The following is a 14,882-nucleotide window of genomic DNA, read 5'->3' as shown; positions in this document are numbered from 1 at the left end:
ACTCGTAGTTCATTCCCATTTTTTCCTTTCATGAACTCTGCTTAGTTTAGTGCTTCGGTGTTATATTAAGAGTTCTGTTCTTCTTCTTCTTCTTCTCCTCCTCTTTCCTTGGCTTTTAAATATGTTTATTTCTTGGATTCATTGTAGTTTTCCTTTATCAAACTTATCAAAAATTTTGTACTCTTGAAGCTAAAGCAGCAGAGGTAGTGATGCAGAGTTGGTTACATAACTAGCATTTGCAGATTGGACATCATTCACTTGTTCTCTTCCTCATAATTCAAGATACCAAAAATAAGTTGGAGCTTCTTGAGAATCTAATTGATCTTTTATGAAGGAATGAAATTAGGGTCTGGTGTTGATGACCTCCTTCTGCTCTCAAGAAAGTCACAGTACACAGCAGAGCACATATTTTGAGAGTTCAGTTTTTACATTGTTTGAAGCCAGCACCATGATTGTGTCAGCTAATGCTTATGATTTAACATAGAAAGATAGCCTTGGCTTTTTCTGAAAATTTGAATCACTAAATGAATTCAGTCTGTTAACAAAAATACATGTGACTTTGAGAGCACTGGAGCAGATGACACACAAAATTCTTCATCTGCAGTGATTCTCAGAGTGCATGCTATGCTGTAGACTTCAGTACCAGATCAGTTCATACAGGATATCCTCCTTCACCTAAAACATCTTGATATAGAAGTAATATTTTGCTAGGTGCCAGAAATGTGGGATTCAAGGCAATGAATTTGCAGCAGCTCAAGAGGTATGGGCAACATTTACTGTGGCACACTGTTACATCCCTTTGCCAGCAGTGATCCCACTATTACTTCAGTTGACACATAGATCCCACTATTGATAATCAGAATCATGTATCACTGAGAGGATTGGTGGTTGGAGATGTGGTACAATAAGCTGAGGCTGCGCAAGCTGATTGTGTGAGGCTTGTTTCAGTTAGTGGTTGGGATTAAGTGCTCCTCACTCTGAGACATGACTTCACCATCTGGTGACTGGATTCACCAATGTGAAGTACCTGCTCGAACAAATCTATATGTCACATTGTGGAGACTGCTCCCAGTTTTCTAACCAGAGGATAGTGCATAATTCGACTGGGGTTTGTGGTCTATTTTGAGTGATAATGTGATCTGTATTGAAAGACACTCACTCTTTTCATGCTTTCTCAACTCCTACCAAAAGATATAGGATCACTTGCTACAGTCATTTATTCAGAGCCAACCATAAAATATTTTTTTTTTTTTCCATTTGTAAATCTTAGAACATGTTGTATGCCTTGATGTACCTTTTCTGTCATTTTAATACCATTAATTTCAAAATATTATTGTAACATTTGTAATTTATTTGCTGTAACCACATAATTGTTTCTGCATGGACACTAATTATCTCACTGTCAAGCACTCAACACCAAACAACTAATACAAATTACTCCATTTGGCACAAACACAGAATAGTTTGGATGAAACAAGGCTAAGAAACTAATTAGTAGTGCAGCAGACCTAATGAGAGAGAATTTAATACAGTGCAGAAATCTTCCTAGGAATATGTAACAGTTGACTGTGATAACAAATGATGGATGAAGTGAGGTGGGAAGAAATAGATAATTTTAATGAGAACAGACAAACAAAATTAAGTTAGATGAGTATTGTTTTAAACAGACTAGTTAGATACTACCGACTACTACTATGTATACTTCTAGTATTCTTGGACTAATTAATATATTTGTTACCAAAGAAAAGGTACAGATTTAGAGTGTAGAAAGGTTCAGATTTATCAACTTGTTTTTTCATGTATAAATGCACGTGTTTGTCTATAATTATTTCCACCTTCCTTAGTCATTCTTCTTTTGTTCTTCCATCTTCCCCCTCTTTCTCTGAGCAACTGCATTATCTCTCACAGTTTCCTGTCAATTGTGAAATTTTGGTTTGGTATCTCACAGTAAGTGGTAACTCTCTGCATGCTGTCTTTACTCTTTTAAAGTTCAGTATCATTCTTTTGAAGGTTAGGTTATTTCCACAACTGTTACATTTATCGACTGTTAACTTCTTTATTGTTCATCATTATTACATGTAAAGTGTAAGAAAAAATAGTGTGATGTAATTACATGATCATTTACTGACTTATTTGTGGTACATGTAGTCAGCACTTCTCTACATATAATAATCTAAAATTATCAGAGTACAATATGTAATTTGAGACCTAATGATGTCATGTTCTAGGTCAGTCATCCACCTCTGCCATCGACACTGCATGGACACCCATCGCAGGACTTCAGACGATGTGAGAGGTTCGTTGGAATGTCGGCAACAGCTCGACCTTACAATCGTCTTCTGTCTCGTGTGGTTGCTGCAGGTGCATCAGACATCCCCATGTGCCCTCCGACTCCAACTCATCATGCACGCCCAACTCGTGCCAGTGAACCTATGATGATTCCTCTGCATGAAGACTCCACAGCAAGGGATTATCCACAAACATCAGATGATACCCGTTCTGGCACTGCGCGTGTTTCCTCACCCACACCAATTCCAGGGCCGAGTTGTTCCCGAGAGTCTTCAGCATCTACATCAGCTGGGAATGGTGATCAGCTTTCAGAGATGCCTGGAATGTTTATGCATCATCAGAGGCTGGGAGAGGGATGTACAATTTTGCCATTACGCCACATGTCTTCAACTCGTCTCCCTTCTATTCCTGAGAGGTCTGCTAAGACACAGAGACTTGAATTGTCTTCAGAAGAGGAACCTCTTCCACCTTGTAAGTGTGCGTGAATTATTCCTATTATTTCTGAGAAACACCAGATACAACCAAACCAAGTGAACTGCATATCTGATTATGAGATGTGGCTACTCTGTGATTGTGAGAATCTTTGGAGGGAACAGATGGAGCTATTTGATCACCACTACTGGTAAATAAAAGGTATAACATCAAATATAACTTTGTATATCATATTTTTCTGATAATCAGGAACAAAGGCACCGAGTGTCTACAACACCACAATTAGTTGCAAAATGCACTATTGTTCTTCCAGATACGCAACTGCACTTGGGTTGGGTGTATTTTTTCTAATTATAACTTTTGCTTTCCAACCATTCGCTAATTCAGTACAGTTTATGTAATTGGGAATGATAATTAGATATTGATCATAGATATTAGTTTATTCAGTTTTTCACACACTTGATAATGAAAGACAATCTCCTGTATAAGCAAGGTGTAACAAAATTCTTATACAGTAAAAGTAACTTGACAGATCTCAGTAACACTTTTTTGTGAAATTAACTTTTGCTTCATGACACCAGAAATCAGACTACAGAGCTATTTTCAACTGAATTAAAATAAATTTAATGTATGCATTTGAGTGGAACATGATCCAAAAGAAGTAAGTTGGTGGTTCGGAAGCTAGATTATATCGCCTAGAGAACTTTTTTGTTTCAAAAATGTGTTATGTACTCCTCATTCTTGTGTAGTAGCAAGAGTGCCATATTCATTGTACTTCAGGCCAATATATCTCAGTATTATTGTTTCTACAGACTGGGAAGCTCGTATTGACAGTCACGGTCGGATATTCTATATTGACCATGTGAACAGGACAACAACTTGGCAACGCCCCACAACGGGGTCAGCTTCCCGCAGCAGGCCTGTCAGTAATGAGCTGCAGAGACAACAGTTGGACCGGAGGTAATATTTCATAGTTTATTTGATATGCTATTTCTTCATCTTGTACATCCTCTTTCACCTCTTATCATACCATGAGGTAAATATGTATAGTTCTTTGTCAGGTGCATTGAAATCTAGTTCAGTGGCTCTCTAGCTGGGTGTTATGGCTCCCACCAGGGGACCATTTTCATTGTGACTGAACACGGATCAACTATTCAGCAACAGTGAAGCATCAGTATAGCAACTGCTGAAGTTGTGTGGATGTTGTGGTACATTACGCCTGTATTAACTACAGCACAGTGAAAATCTGTGGCTTATAGGCAGTGACATAACCAGTGCATTTTGTAAATATATTTTAACACAATTGCTGCGAAAAAGAAGTACCACCAATATTCAAATGAAATTTGTATTCATCCATTTGTGAAAAGACTTTTTCAAATCAAGAAGGCTTCATACAGGGTGTTTCAAAAATGACCGGTATATTTGAAACGGCTATAAAAACTAAACGAGCAGCGATAGAAATACACCGTTTGTTGCAATATGCTTGGGACAACAGTACATTTTCAGGCGGAGAAACTTTCGAAATTACAGTAGTCACAATTTTCAACAACAGATGGCGCTGCAAGTGGTGTGAAAGATATAGAAGACAACGCAGTCTGTGGGTGCGCCATTCTGTACATCGTCTTTCTGCTGTAAGCGTGTGCTGTTCATAACGTGCAAGTGTGCTGTGGACAACATGGTTTATTCCTTAGAACAGAGGATTTTTCTGGTGTTGGAATTCCACCGCCTAGAACACAGTGTTGTTTCAACAATACGAAGTTTTCAATGGAGGTTTAATGTAACCAAAGGACCGAAAAGCGATACAATAAAGGATCTGTTTGAAAATTTTTAACGGACTGGGAACGTGACGGATGAATGTGCTGGAAAGGTAGGGCGACCGTGTATGGCAACCACAGAGTGCAACGCGCAACTAGTGCAGCAGGTGATCCAACAGCGGCCTCGGGTTTCCGTTTGCCGTGTTGCAGCTGCGGTCCAAATGACGCCAACATCCACGTATCGTCTCATGCGCCAGAGTTTACACCTCTATCCATACAAAATTCAAACGCGGCAACCCCTCGGCGCCACTACCATTGCTGCACGAGAGACATTCGCTAATGATATAGTGCACAGGATTGATGACGGTGATATGCATGTGGACAGCATTTGGTTTACTGACGAAGCTTATTTTTACCTGGACGGCTTCGTCAATAAACAGAACTGGCGCATATGGGGAACCGAAAAGCCCCATGTTGCAGTCTCATCTTCCCTCCATCCTCAAAAGGTACTGGTCTGGGCGGCCATTTCTTCCAAAGGAATCATTGGCCCACTTTTCAGGTCCGAAACGATTACTGCATCACTCTATCTGGACATTCTTCGTGAATTTGTGGCGGTACAAACTGCCTTAGACGACACTGCGAACACCTCGTGGTTTATGCAAGATGGTGCCCGGCCACATCGCACGGCCGACATCTTTAATTTCCAGAATGAATATTTCGATGATCGTGTGATTGCTTTCGGCTATCCGAAACGTACAGGAGGTGGCGTGGATTGGCCTCCCTATTCGCCAGACATGAACCCCTGCGACTTCTTTCTGTGGGGACACTTGAAAGACCAGGTGTACCGCCAGAATCCAGAAACAATTGAACAGCTGAAGCAGTACATCTCATCTGCAGGTGAAGCTATTCCGCCAGACACATTGTCAAAGGTTTCGGGTAATTTCATTCAGAGGCTACGCCATATTATTGGTACGCGTGGTGGATATGTGGAAAATATCGTACTATAGAGTTTCCCAGACCGCAGTGCCATCTGTTGTTGACAATTGTAACTACTGTAATTTCGAAAGTTTGTCTGCCTTAAAATGTACTGTTGTCCCAAGCATATTGCAACAAACGGTGTATTTCTATCGCTGCTCGTTTAGTTTGTATTGCCGTTTCAAATATACCGGTCATTTTTGAAACACCCTGTAGATGCTTTTAATAGGAAGTAATCACCTTGGAAAATTGAATTTTGACAAATTATGGAAAGTAATTTCAGTTTTCCAAGCTTCGAAAAGTTTGAGAAACTGAACGCTATGGGAAAATTATTCGTAAAACCTATTCTCAGCACAAGCAAAAGCATCTTCCTCCTATACAGTTTCATCAGTAATAGCAAAATGTAGGAAATATCATAGTCACCACAGTTAAAGAAATTGTCCCTATAGTGATGGTGCCTGACACTTGTGCCACAATGAAATCATTTCATTTGGTAATGGCACAGGTTCAAATGGAACAAATGAGATGGTCATTTACATGGAAAAATTTTTTAAGTGTCTTGAAGGGTACAGAACGAAAATTTATGATCAGCAGGCTATAACAGACAATGAAACGTTGCTGTTAACTTAAAACTCGCTTATTTAATCACAATGACATGTTGGGTGTTGGAAATTTGACACCAGCATGAAAGGTTCTTCTGTATACAAGGAATTGGAAGTATCTTCAAAGAAAAGAAGGAAAAAACTTCCATCAGTGAACATACTTGCATGTGCAATTGACGGACCTATATCCATAGCAGCTTGATATCACAAATTTACAGCAGTTTTAAAATTAACTACAACCATTGTTAACATAATCCATTGTGTAATACAGAGGCAGCACCTCATAACTAAAAATTTAAGTGAGAAATTGCATGAATTTCTGCAGTATGTCATTGATGCTGCTTACAAGATAAGAGAACTGCTGTATACAGGGAAAGAGTGCATTCAGATTTTTCTACAAGTTCTGTAAAGAGAAAGATGAAAAAATGAGAAGTCGGTTGCTAAATGCAAAGGTAAAAAATGTAAATGTCGTGTGACTAGGGCCTCCTGTCAGGTAGACCGTTTGCCAGGTGCAGGTCTTTCGATTTGACACCACTTTGGCAGCTTGCGCATTGATGGGGATGAAATGATGATGATTAGGACAGCACAACACCCAGTCCCTGAGCGGAGAAACTCTCCGACCCAGCTGGGAATCAAACCCGGTCCCTTAGGATTAATATTCTTCCGCACTGACCACTCAGCTACCGGGGGAAGACAATGCAAAGGTGACATGGCTGTCAAGAGGAAATTATTTGTGATGTTTCTATGAACCTTTTAATACAGTACTCAAGTTTCTCTGACAAATTGGCCCAAGCCTTCATGATGCAAACTAATTAGGATTTATTAGCATTGCCTTTAATTTAGATATATTCGACAAAGTCAGAGTTATTGAAGTCAACTCAGAACTCGGTGGAGACAAATGAATTTCGTTAAGGCTGAAGGTGTACTATCTTCATTCATTGCCAAACTGAACCTCCACACAAACAACTTAATCTGAATGGCTGGATGGACTTAAAACAGTTGGACGACACTAAACAGCTTGGTCATCAGCGCCCTTTCTCAACGAAAAGCAGAAGTCATACAATTACAGCCACTGACACAAAAAGTTTCAGATACAATCTCCAGTATATCTATTCATACTATTGTCATATGTTCATAGTATTAATTATGTTAATGGCATTAAGATGACTGGCTGATTGCAGAAATGATAGGACAGCCAGCCACCCAAAAATGCATTTAAACCAATTGCATTTCCGATGGATCTTCATGCTGCAAGAGATAAGATTGTGTCATTGGGCAGTGTCTGATACAGAGCCACATGAGGACCACTTCACTCCTTCTTGGAGCTCAAAAGGAAGTACACCATGGTTGAATAATTGGTTTGACTGACCAAAACTTGTTGTTGGCTGCTTCTAGCCACTGTCTTTCCCACTCAGCGAACACTATCTTTGTTACCCATGACACAATAGCCTGTAGTGGGATGTTAGGGTGAACTGTGGTATTTTTCTGGTAGGCTGGGGTGCTTTCACTGCTTTGTCAGCTTTCCTGTTCGTCTCAGTTCCCATGTGCCCAGAGACACAGGGAAGGCCACCTCTTCCTTATGCCTGTGCAGGAAATGGATAGTGCCTTGGACCATCTGAACTACCCTATTTGTTGGGAACATTGTTGAATAATCAGCAGAGCACTAAGAGAGTACATGCAAACAAAAGACGTCCATCCATCAAGAAGTCTTATGTGCTCCAGTGTCTTCTTGAAGACCCACAGCTCTGCATGGTACATAGAGAAGAATTTTAATGACAAAGTGAGGAACATAATAGAATACCCAACATTGTCCCCTAGCTTTGATCTGTTGGTATAAACCAACATGTGTTTGCAATATTTCAATAAGAGTTCTTTTAAAAACCTTTTTTAAAACTACCGGCAGAGAACTGATCTTGTTTTACTCCATCATGTCCAGGTAAAGAGTGGGCCCTTCAGCCATCCCGGGAGAGATTTTCTCCATCCCTGTTTAAGAACTGATATGCTCACTGCACCAAGTGTCCTTTGCACAGACAGGAAAGGGCTTAGTTGCCTGGTGACTGGTAAACCTTGCATGGATTATTCATCTCTAATATCAATAACAGAATGTTTTGAAAGGAACCTCACTTCGTAAACAAGTTGCACCATGAGCAGTTATCACCAGATGGTAAGAGGCAGCTCACCAATCTCTGCACAGAGGCTAGGCATGAGACTGGGTTGGAAGGCTCCTGTCACCAGTCCAATGCTTGCACAGCAGACAGCATCCAGTATCTTTAATTAGGAGGGTCTAGCTGAGCCATACATTATGCTGCCATAGTCAAGTCGGGTGGAGACAAAAGTTCGATAGAATGTGAACAGACAGGACCAATCTGGTCTCCAGTTCTTACTGCTAAGATATTTCAAGATGATTAGTGCCTTCATACATTTTAAATCATGGAGGTATGGTAACCACATTAACCTCTGTTCAAAGATGAGGCTGGGAAAGCACACTGCGTTCTTAAAATCCAAGATGGTGCCCCACAGCTGAAAGTCTGGGAATGTAATGAATTGAAGCAAACTATTAATTTAGATTAGCACAAACTTTGAGACACTTTCAGATGCTGACTTGAATACTTCTTGCTTACACTTGAGGCAAACCCAAGAAGACATGAAAACTTGGTGCCATTAGAATATCAATGTGGATTCAGTGGATGCAAGATGATTTCATCCAAGCTTTCAAGAGCAGTTGGCTGACTTGAAAGATGATTCCAAAGCAAACATGTTTTCAACAACATGGCTAGAAATGTTTCTGTTTGAAAGTAAAGAACTCCTAATCCTCCTCTGTGTTAAGAAGTTAAGTTGCTCATTTTAACTTTTCCATCTACTTATTTTTGTGCAGTGTAGTAGCTCCCATCAAATGAAATAAACAAAGTGAAATGAGTGGCCTGTGATTCAGAGTAGTGAAGACAGAACCAAATATCACAAAGTTAGGATCAGGTACAAGAGAACCACTGATGACAGATTCGTGTGATTAATTTAACAAATGCTACTATTATTATATTTATTTGAATTTCATTGGACTTGCATTATAAATTAGTCTTCTAATCATGAAATATTAACATGTACCTTTAATTTTCTTTTATATTCTACATTTATATCTGACAGTATTTTAATATAATTGGGTAGATAAAATCTCTACTCACAAGGGGTGGCAGGAGAAAAAACATATAAAAGTTAAGGAAATGTGCAAGCTTTTGGAGCCAGTGTCTCCTCCTTGTAGCAGAAGACATCCAGGGGAAGGAAGAGGGATCAAGGAAAAAGGACCGTTGGTTTAGGAAATAAGCAGAGCTATGGAAAAATCACCCAGAAACACGGGTCAGGGGAGACTTTTTGGATGGGATGAGATGGATAGACTGATTGTTGGAGACTGTGCCAAATGAGGTTTTTCAAATCTCATTTGGTGCAGCCCCCAACAACCAGTCTTTTCTTGAATGAGATTTTCACTCTGCAGCAGAGTGTGCGCTGATATGAAACTTCCTGGCAGATTAAAACTGTGTGCCCGACCGAGACTCGAACTCGGGACCTTTGCCTTTCGCGGGCAAGTGCTCTACCATCTGAGCTACTGAAGCACGACTCACGCCCGGTACTCACAGCTTTACTTTTGCCAGTATCTCATCTCCTACCTTCCAAACTTTACAGAAGCTCTCCTGTGAACCTTGCAGAACTAGCACTCCTGAAAGAAAGGATACTGCGGAGACATGGCTTAGCCACAGCCTGGGGGATGTTTCCAGAATGAGATTTTCACTCTGCAGTGGAGTGTGCACTGATATGAAACTTAATCTGCCAGGAAGTTTCAGTCTTTTCTTCTCATCTCATTCAGTAAGTCTCCCCTAACACAGGGTTCTGGGTGACTTTTCTGTAAATCTTACCATTTCCTAAACTTCATCAGTCCTTTTTTCTCTGTTCTAATTAGGTATAAGTATACAACACAACCAGCAGACTGAACAACACAACTTTATTGCACAGAACCATTAACAACTTGAAAGGAGTATTTAAGTAACATTCAGCAGAAAGCAATTACATACACAAAGAGCTGTAGCAATACACAGCCAGTTCTGTTTACATGTCGACCTCAGGCATTGGTTCTGGTAATGGTGCTCATGGTGCTGGTGATACTGGTATCAGCAGTTACTCAAGAATATGTCACAGAATCTCTGACAATGGTGTTAGAGCCATAGAGGAAATGCTTGTTCAGCCACCGAGGATGGATGCCCTCACCTGCACAGGAGTGGTGAACCAGAAGCAGTATCTGATGTGACGTCTGATATGGACGAGCTTATAAGCAACGGTATGACATCAGGGAGTGCCTGGCCATCCACATGGTGACCCCAAGCAGAGTCTGTCCTCCATGCAGATGTCGCAGAGATGCTGCCTCTAGCATCTGGCGATGACATATCGAATCCGTCCAGGGTGATGTTCAAACACTGCGCACCAGACAGCATCTGGTGGTGACAGCTGGAATCCATCCAGGGTGACGTCCAAAACCGCGCACCCAGACAGCCGCATCCTGATAGAGGAGGCGCAGTGGCTGCATGGGTTGATGTCTAACAGGTGGAGGTTGCAGGAGGTGTAGTGGTTTTCTTAGCTGGTACCCATGAAGCAGCTCCACCGGACTCTCCCCACCAAATGACAGGAAACTCTACAAGGAGAGAAACAGATCTGAGGCAGTGTCAAACGTAGAGTTGGCAACATACTTTTTCATCTAAGTTTTGAACGTTTGCACTGGGCGTTACTCACCATTATATTATGGATGGAATGGTGGGGCGATGATATGACAGATACCTTGAGAATTGCAAAATGCTGCAAACTCTTGTTCTGAAAATTGTGGACCATTATTAGACACTAACAACAGGAAAATTTTTTTGACAAGGCTGTGAAAACACAATGAACAACATACGGAAAATGAGATTATGCGACAATGACCAACAGCCAATAAGTGTTGAGAAAGGGACCAGCAAAATCCACATATACATGGTCCCATGCATGTGACAGCATCGGCCAAGGAGACAATGATGCCTGGTGAAATGCTTGATGTGTGGCACACTGAGTAGGAGACAACAAGGCAGGTAACCTGCAAACAAAGCTCTGAGGCGACCACTACCCGAGGGGCCACATGATCCATGTCCAAAAGCAGAACACCATGCACAACAGACAACTGCTGTCAAAAGATGTAGTAATTAAAGAGGCGTCTGATGAATCCAGCCAACCATGTTGTGCAAATGTTATGACCTCCCACAAAACATGATCTGAAGCTACAGCCTTCACAACCCATATGCTAATACAGGAAAACCATCAACCACATGCTGTACGGTGACATCAATGTGGAAACAAAGCAATTCCACCTGATCAGATCCTGCTTCCAGACCAGCTGCCAGGTGGGACAAGGCATTTTTATTTGCATGTTGATTCGCAGGACTGAAATGAATCTCTTAGTTGTAACATGACAGGAAAAGACACCAATGGTGAATGCGATGTGCCGCTTTATCTGGTAACTATGCAGAAGGTCTGAATAAGAAAACAAATGGTTTGTGATCGGTGACTAGGAAGAATTTGGCACCATAGAGAAAAACAGGAAATTTCTTCACAGCATATTCAATGACCAAAGCTTCCTTTTCTATCTGAGAGTATCTAGTTTGAGCAGAAGTCAGCATTTTTAGGCATAAGCAATACACCGCATGGAGCCAACAGGAAACCTACGAGACAGTATCACCCCCAGCCTGTACTGTAAAGTGTCCATCGCAAGAACCAAATGAAAGCCTGGTTGGTATGTCACTCAGCAGGGTACAGACTGCAGCATTGTCTTAATGGTGCAAAATGTGGTTTCACAAGCCGATGACCAGTGAAGCTGTGTCCCTTTGTGCAGCAACACATGTAACAGCTGCAAAAATTTATGGTAGTACATGACTTTGCATAGAAAAACCCGAAGTTATTTGACTGACATGGGGCATGGAAGTGACAACATGTCGATGTAGGGATTTGAGACCCTTGCAAGAAACTTCAAACCAAAGATAAAAGACAGAAGGTTTAAAAACCTGACTTTTTCTAAATTACACTTCAACCTGGCTACCTGGGGGGAGAAAAAAAGTATGGAGATTTTTAAATGTTGTAAATTGGAGGCAGCGGAAATGTGATCCAAAGAGTTTGCACAACACAGGAAAGATGCTGTAAGTTGTCCCAAAAAATGTTGAAAAATAGTGGGAGTGCTGGCGACTCCAAAAGGCAACCACAAATATTGATACAGTCCGAAAGAGGTATTGCCACCTAACAAATGTCGTGACTCCGTATCCAATGGGAGCTGTAAATGTTGACCACTTGATGACTTTGCTAACTATGCAAAGAATTTGTATGGGCATGGTATTGGGTACGTATCCACTATAGACTGTGCATTCACAGCAACTTTAAAATCACTGCAGAGGTGTAACCAGCCCAATCGTTTCATTGCTATAACTAATGTGGTAGACCATTCATTTGATCCAATAGGCTGAACAATGCCGGATTCTGCAAGACAATCTAATTCATCTTTGATTTGTTACCTGAGTGCCACTGGAACCAGATGGACCCAGAAAAAACGAGGCCAAGCATAAGATTTCATGGTCATGAGCACATGAAAATTTTTGGCACACCCCAATCCAGGAGAGAACAAAGAGGAAAACTCAGAACATAATGTATCTAACAGTGTATACGGCACTTGTTCAGACACTAAATTCACTTCACCTGAAATGGTAAAACCAAATAACTTAAAAGCATCTAATCCGAAAAGATTCTCCGTATGCACGTTATCTACAACAAGAAATGTGAATGACCAGATTACTAACTTGTAGGTCACTGGGGCAGAGAATTGGCCAAGAATAGGAATACTCTGTTTCTTGTAATTTACTAATTTTCATAACACAGGTAGAAGTGGAGGGGAGCCCAGGTCCATATAAGTTTGTGAGTTTAACACCGTTACCATAGCTCCTGTATTCACTTGCATGGGCCTAATTTAACAAAAAGCCATAACATCAATGAAAAGCTTGTATGGCACAACAGAAATAGCCAATACAATGTTTACATCCATATCCACATCAGGATCATTGTGCTCAGTTTTTGCATTATAAATAGAAGTAATGTGACCTTTCATGTTGCAGTTATGACAGGTAGCCCAGAATTTTGTGCAGTCTGGGCACTCATGTTTAATGAAACAATAAGGGCAGGACGGGAGCATGGAATGTGTACACTGCTGTTTACTTGCCTGTTTACTTTGTTGGTGCAACTGCTGCTGGGAGTGAGGCCAGCCACCTTGACACTGTGATCGTATACGGGCCACTGTGACCAATCTTCCCCCTGCAAACTATCTGAAGTGTGGGGTGAGGGTTGGATTGCAGATACCTCACACCATGACTCAATTTCATTTCCCGCAGCTCTTGTTCACCTGCAGCTTGCGACACCTCGAACGACTGTGCAGTACCTAAAACTTTGGAGAGGGATGGATTTTCACACTGGAGGGCACACACTCGCATGTCACGATCTGGAGCTGCATGAATGATGCTTTGATCAGCATATATAGGGTGTTACAAAAAGGTTCGGCCAAACTTTCAGGAAACATTCCTCACACACAAAGAAAGAAAATGTTATGTGGACCCGTGTCCGGAAACGCTTACTTTCCATGTTAGAGCTCATTTTATTACTTCTCATCAAACCACATTAATCATGGAATGGGAACACACAGCAACAGAACGTACCAGCGTGACTTTAAACACTTTTTTACAGAAAATGTTCAAAATGTCCTCCGTTAGCGAAGATACATGCATCCACCCTCCGTCGCATGAAATCCGTGATGTGCTGATGCAGCCCTGGAGAATGGCGTATTGTATCACACTCACAAAGAGTCTCTACATTTGGTACTGGGGTTGCGTAGACAAGAGCTTTCAAATGCCGCCATAAATAAAAGTCAAAAGGGTTGAGGTCAGGAGTGCATGGAGGCCATGGAACTGGTCCACCTCTACCAATCCATCGGTCACCAAATCTGTTGTTGAGAAGCGTACAAACACTTCGACTGAAATGTGATGGAGCTCCATTGCACATGAACCACATGTTGTATCGTACTTGTAAAGGCACATGTTCTAGCAGCACAGGTAGAGTATCCCGTATGAAATCATGATAACGTGCTCCATTGAGCAGTACATACTGATGAAACTAAAATGAGCTCTAACATGGAAATTAAGCGTTTCCGGACACACGTCCACATAACATCTTTTCTTTATTTGTGTGTGAGGAATGTTTCCTGAAAGTTTGGCCGTACCCTTTTGTAACACCCTGTAGATCTTTATGCACATCAGACATAAAATGACGATGATGACTTAACCTATGGAATTCAGTTGCCCGTTCTTCCTACAGTGGTAACACTCAATTCGAGATGCACTAACATGGGTGCACTTAAATTAATATTCTGGAAGAAGCTCACACATTTGGTCAAATGTTATAGACGACTGATACTGCCAAGGGGCAAGCTGACATAGGAATCGATACATTCTTGGCAATATCAATGAAAGGAACAAGGCACAACATAAAATAGTATCAGTAATCACAAAAGCTTGAAAGCATTGTCGCAGACATTTCTCATATGTGTCCCATCCCTCAACAGACTCATCATGTGTAGAAAACAGAGACAGAAAAACAATGGGGGGGTTGCAGAAAGCAAAACAATAGGAGACACAAATGGAGGAGCAAGCCGAATAAACAAAACAGAAGCCAATGATTGAAGTACCTTAGTTTGATTGCCCAGCACCTGTGATTGGTGATGCAATGCCATGGC

At 41.1% G+C, this 14,882-nt stretch overlaps 1 protein-coding gene and 1 long non-coding RNA gene across 7 annotated transcripts in view; one reads left to right on the top strand and one right to left on the bottom strand.

Annotated features, from left to right (window-relative positions):
* The window catches only part of LOC126356312 (uncharacterized), a 769,127-nt gene that overhangs the window by 604,119 nt on the left and 150,126 nt on the right, over positions 1–14,882 (top strand). For 4 of the 5 annotated variants that reach the window (XM_050007273.1, XM_050007271.1, XM_050007274.1 and 1 more), the window contains 2 exons: positions 2,229–2,766; positions 3,534–3,681. In XM_050007273.1, coding sequence (XP_049863230.1) covers positions 2,229–2,766; positions 3,534–3,681 — 686 coding nt within the window. The remainder of the gene's footprint in view (positions 1–2,228; positions 2,767–3,533; positions 3,682–14,882) is intronic. The other variant, XM_050007272.1, reaches the window with a different exon arrangement.
* Positions 2,527–14,882, bottom strand: part of LOC126356314 (uncharacterized) — a 40,741-nt gene continuing 28,385 nt past the window's right edge. Inside the window, exon 3 of one of the 2 annotated variants that reach the window (XR_007565628.1) lies at positions 2,527–2,607. This is a non-coding gene — a long non-coding RNA (uncharacterized LOC126356314). Of the gene's footprint in view, positions 2,608–10,308; positions 10,728–14,882 lie in introns of those variants that run through there. The other variant, XR_007565629.1, reaches the window with a different exon arrangement.

The sequence above is a fragment of the Schistocerca gregaria genome, chromosome 3, assembly GCF_023897955.1.
Source record: "Schistocerca gregaria isolate iqSchGreg1 chromosome 3, iqSchGreg1.2, whole genome shotgun sequence".
NCBI classification, from domain to species: Eukaryota; Metazoa; Arthropoda; class Insecta; order Orthoptera; family Acrididae; genus Schistocerca; species Schistocerca gregaria.
This window is presented reverse-complemented; position numbering and strand designations above follow the sequence as displayed.